The following is a 5,152-nucleotide window of genomic DNA, read 5'->3' as shown; positions in this document are numbered from 1 at the left end:
TTTCTCTTTGTTTGTTTCTTCCTTCACAGCTTTTGGTATGCTCTTGGAGCAATTTATTAACCATATTTTTAATGCATCTCCTGAACAGGGTCAAAGCAATACTTGGAAAGGACTCTGAATTTCCTGATTTAAAGATACAAAAGAAAAATCTGGAGTCACATTTAATTTGAGAAGGTAAAGGAGTGGGTGTGCTACTGTATCAAATTTAATTTGTACAAAATCATCTCTGGTAACATTATTTTTTCTAATCTACTGCGTTTAGACTACTTTAGTAAAGCTTGATCTCCCTGTCTATCTAAACACTGATTCACTTACAGCAAGCTTCAGGCTAGCATTGGTCATATTAATACCCAACAAATCCACAAGGTGTTAGTTGCACATGATTTTATATAAAAGGTGAACTGAGATTTCACTCAGTCTACAGCTCTTCTCAGGCAAGGCGGCCAACCACAGGTGAGTCTTGGCATCTACAGTTTTCAAGTGGTGACAGCTACTTTTGAAATTACAGATTTGTCAGGACATGGAGGACAAAACTAGAGCTTTTCACTACTGTTGTGTAGGAAATTTATGCTTATCAACCTGGCTTGTAAAATATGGTTAATATAATGTAATCACTGTTAGCAAGTAACTGACTTTATAGACCAGTTCTGAAATAGTCTCTTCTGAAATAGTCTTATTTTAAACAAATGTGGGCAAAAGCAAATATTTATGAGATTCTAAAAATGAAGACATAATTTTGTAGTATAGAATTTTCTTGGCCAGGAATGGTGGCTCATGCCTGTAATCCCAGCACTTTGGGAGGCCAAGGTCACAGGATTGCTTGAGCCTGGAAGGTCGAAGCTGCAGTGATTCATGATTATACCACTGCACTCCAGCCTGGGCAACACAGCAAGACCCTGTCTCAAGAAAAGAAAAGAATTTTACTCTTCTTTTCAGACAAAAATAGTCTTTAAAATAATAATGGAGGAACAAATATGATCATCACAATTACCTGCTTCAGAGTAATCACTTTATGACAGTTAGCAATAAGATTCTAATCTTTAAATATTCCTCTGCTTAAATCATTATATTGGAGTTTTGATCTATAATATATTCCCACCCTGACTCTAAAATTGAAGAAGGACAAGGAAAAATGTTGTTCCAAGAAACAAAGACGTAAGTAAAAATGCATAAGGAAGGGAAAAAACTTGTTGAAGCAAAATGTGATTGAGGAGGATGAGCAGACCAATTATTTTTGGTTTGGTCAGCTTACATAATGATTATCATTCTTTGGTTTCTCAGTTTCTAGTGGGCTTCGTTGTTTGCTTCCCAGACGAGGATGAAGACAGTCCAGTTTTGCTTCCTTTTCTGTTGCTGGAAAGCAATCTGCTGCAACAGCTGTGAGCTGACCAACATCACCATTGCAATAGAGAAAGAGGAATGTCGTTTCTGCATAAGCATCAACACCACTTGGTGTGCTGGCTATTGCTACACCAGGGTAGGTACTGTGCTTTGCTGGAAGTGAGGGCGTTGAAGGTCTGTATGAGGCAGGTTTCATTAGTTTCCACTTTATCAATATTTTATGTATTCTAAGTAACAGTCATGAGTCCTTTAGCCAAGACTGTCTGTGTTGTGATTGGGGTTAATGACCATGACATCAGTTAGCTATTTGGGCTTGGATTTGATTTGGGCAAATTTAGGAAAGCCTCAGATTTAATCTGACCAATTTGGTAATAGTCCAACTTGGCATTTACAGGAAAGTAGTTCTATGTCATGTTTTTACATATAGAGAGATAAACATGGAAATATACATATATTTAATCATAAAGGACCTACAATATTCTCATAAAGGCAATTTCTTTAGCTGATGCTACATCTTTGACACAAAAATAGTACCAAAATATGTTTCCAAGTCACATAAAAACACAGACAGCCACTTATAAAAATTGTCTCCCTGGCCCTCCTAAATACAAATGCCAACAAACGGACTGTGAACACAATCAATTCTTGCAGACTGTTAAAACAAAAATGAATCAGCAAACCCACTCCCTTCGTTATAGCATTGAGAAAACCAAGACATAGAGGCATCAGCTGCTAGTCTGAGTTTGCACAGTTTCCTTGCATTAATGCAAGTAAAGAAATAGTTTCCATGGTGCTTTCTTTTTTCCCTGCAGCACCCCTAATTATTTATGCAGAATTTCATCCTATAAACTAAAATTGAAAATGGCAACTTTTTAATGAATGATACTTTATTTAATGGTAAATGAGTTTGATCAAACTCTATTTATTACACAATTTATTGTACTTTCTTGGGATATACATTTGGTAGGATGATACTAAACAGCAGCCCCAATTTGTTTACACAGTGTAAATAATTTTTTCCACTGGAAAGAGCTACTACAAATAATTTCTACTTGGATTAAAAATTCTTATATGCAAACTGCATATCCTTTGAAACTAAGAACCCTGCAAAGTATACAGCTTTTAAGGGAGAAAAATGTCCACAACAAATTGGAATATTTAAAATCTTATGTGAGCCTTAGCAAACATGTTAAATTAAGCACTAACATTTAAAGTTATATATTTTTGACCTTTTATAAATACATCAGGACAGTGTGTTTTAAAATATTTTTTCTGAGACACTGGATGTCTTTGTTTATGGTTTGTCATTAACATAGCTTTCAATTAAATATGAGAAGTCAACTTAAAATTCTGTCACTTTTTCATCATTTTTCTATGTTAAAATTCAAAGTTCCTTTATAGTTTGAAAAATAATTAATATTTTGATATTGCCATAGGAAGTAAGAAAAGGAATTACTTGTATTTTCTGTAAGATTTCGAGAACAATTTGGAAATGTAGAGAGCATATAGGTCATTTATGAGGTCATGTTTTAATGGATAAATGTTAGAGCAAGCAGTATTCAATTTCTGTCTCATTTTGACTAAGCTAAATAGGAACTTCCACAATACTGTAACCTCTCTTCTTAAACTCCTCAGGATCTGGTGTATAAGGACCCAGCCAGGCCCAACATCCAGAAAACATGTACCTTCAAGGAAGTGGTATATGAGACAGTGAGAGTGCCCGGCTGTGCTCACCATGCAGACTCCTTGTATACATACCCAGTGGCCACCCAGTGTCACTGTGGCAAGTGTGACAGCGACAGCACTGACTGTACCGTGCGAGGCCTGGGGCCCAGTTACTGCTCCTTCAGTGAAATGAAAGAATAAAGAACAGTGGACATTTCCGGCCACATATCCTTGTCCTGAGGGACCAAGATATTCAAAAAGTCTGTGTGTGTGCAATGCGCCCAGGGTACAAACCACTGGACCAGGGGATTGTCAGACTCTACTGATCCCTGGTCTACTGGCAGAGGGAACTCTGGGAATTTAGAGTGCTGGGGGCCAGGACTCCATCACCATTCACCTCTATATTCCTAGGTCTGATTTCATAAGGTTTAGTCAGTCTTACCTCATAGACTTGTGCATGGTATCTTCTTTAAAAATCTTAGAACTCTTCTCAGGCCATGCCTTTCTCTTAGGAGGAAATGTAAACCTAGAAGGAGGAAGCGGTAATGGGAGTGGGTGAAAGAACTAACTGCTGCAGTCTTCTGGTAGACTGGGCCCTCTAGAGCAAGGTCAGCATCTTCAGCATCATAGCCTCAATGCCTAGCACTCTGCCTGGAACTTAGTGAGAAACACAAAATGGCTTCTTTAGATCAGAAAGGTCAAGGGTAGGAAAATGCTGGAAGAGGATGTTTGAGGTAAGCTGATGAGGCTGCCCCCAGCCACACCAGTCCCATGAAAATAGTGGCATCAGTTCCACCTCGCCTCTCCTCCAGCACATGGAGTATTGAGACATGATGTATCTCTCTGAATTGTTTGGTACAGATGGGGAGTAACAGAGCTCAGGATTTTCAAGCTCTTACTACCAAGCCTGTTAGTTAAGGGCAAAGGAAATAAATTTTAATCTGGGGCTGTGGAAATTAGCCTGCCTCTATTCATTACTTAAACAAATTGATCACATGTTACTAGCCTCCTGCAAAACTCCTTTGTGAGATAAAGGAAGAAAACCAAACTATCTCACCCTGCCCTCCCTAGGATCCACTTCTTTGGAATGACAAAGGATTTGAAAGTAGGTTTGAAAGCAGTTTCGGCAATTTAATAAATATATTTAACTTGTCTACAAATATATTTGTGTAAACAAATAGCTCCTTTAGAAAGAATTAGCCTTGGGGGACGGGGGAAACTGCTGTTTTCTAGAATCGCGTATACTCTACATTAATCTTCTATTTTATCCGTCCGTGTTCTCCCAAATCTGTGCTTTATTTCAACAGGTTATATATTAAAACTATTTCATGAGTTGATTTCTTTAAAATATGTTAACTGTCTTAGTTATGCACTTGGTTTCACACTCATATTGTTTAATTTATTTAAATCTTATTTTTTTAATAAAGATGCTAGCCACCAGGGTCACAGGTTTGGATTGTTTTATGTACAAACAGATGACTTAGATATTGTGTATTTTATAAAATTACTGGAATGAAATATTAAAATATAATTCCCAGTGTTTCTACAAATATTACTTTTCCTTATCTTTGGAAATATTAAAAATAATTTTGTTGGATTTCTGAAGTGTTTTGTCACTTAAATTTCCTGTCATTTTTTGAAGACTTTTTCTGATGTAATGGGGGAGAAGAAAAGCATAGAGAGAATCGCAGAGTGGGTGGGGACACTAGAGTTTCTCTAGTTTACTTCTTGAATTTCTGAGATAGGAAAATTAAAGCCCAGTGATATTAAGTGACCCACCCAAGATCATCACTGTCTTAGTCCTTTTGGGCTGCTATGACAGAATACCTTAGACTGGGTAATTAATAAACAACAGAAATTTATTGTTCACAGTCTCTAGGCTGGGAAGTCCAAGATCAAGGTGCCAGCAGATTTGTTGTCTGGTGAGGGAGGGCCTGCTCCCTACTTCAACACTGGTGCCTTTTTGCTGCATCCTCATGTGTTGGAAACAGCAGAAAACTCCCTCAAGCCTCTTTTATAAGAGCACTAATCTCATATATAAGAGCTCCATTTTCATGATCTAATCACCTCCTAATGCTCCATTTCTTAATACCACCACAATAAGGATCAGGGTTCAATACGAATCTTGGAGGAACATAAACATTCA

General features: G+C 37.4%; 1 protein-coding gene across 2 annotated transcripts; it reads left to right on the top strand.

Annotated features, from left to right (window-relative positions):
- Nucleotides 1-424: 424 nt before the first annotated feature.
- FSHB (follicle stimulating hormone subunit beta) lies at nt 425-4,686 on the top strand. 2 transcript variants are annotated; one of them, XM_033205648.1, is made up of 3 exons: nt 425-453; nt 1,313-1,477; nt 2,977-4,686. In XM_033205648.1, exons 2-3 carry the CDS (start codon nt 1,319-1,321, stop codon nt 3,205-3,207), a joined length of 390 nt encoding a protein of 129 aa, XP_033061539.1. In that variant the 5' UTR covers nt 425-453; nt 1,313-1,318; the 3' UTR covers nt 3,208-4,686. The 2 variants fall into 2 exon arrangements, with proteins under 2 accessions (XP_033061539.1, XP_033061538.1); XM_033205647.1 differs by having other exon boundaries at nt 425-483.
- The last annotated feature ends 466 nt before the right edge of the window (nt 4,687-5,152 follow it).

The sequence above is a fragment of the Trachypithecus francoisi genome, unplaced genomic scaffold, assembly GCF_009764315.1.
Source record: "Trachypithecus francoisi isolate TF-2019V2 unplaced genomic scaffold, Tfra_2.0 Lachesis_group8, whole genome shotgun sequence".
NCBI classification, from domain to species: Eukaryota; Metazoa; Chordata; class Mammalia; order Primates; family Cercopithecidae; genus Trachypithecus; species Trachypithecus francoisi.
The sequence above is the reverse complement of the archived record's forward strand: the minus strand, read 5'-3'. Positions and strand labels throughout refer to the sequence as shown.

Excerpts from the sequence above, each read along its gene's own strand:
- FSHB (XM_033205648.1), top strand. The coding sequence starts at position 1,319 with ATGAAGACAGTCCAGTTTTGCTTCCTTTTCTGTTGCTGGAAAGCAATC. Across the intron at positions 1,478-2,976 it reads CTGGCTATTGCTACACCAGG|GATCTGGTGTATAAGGACCC; the intron begins GTAGGTACTGTG and ends TAAACTCCTCAG.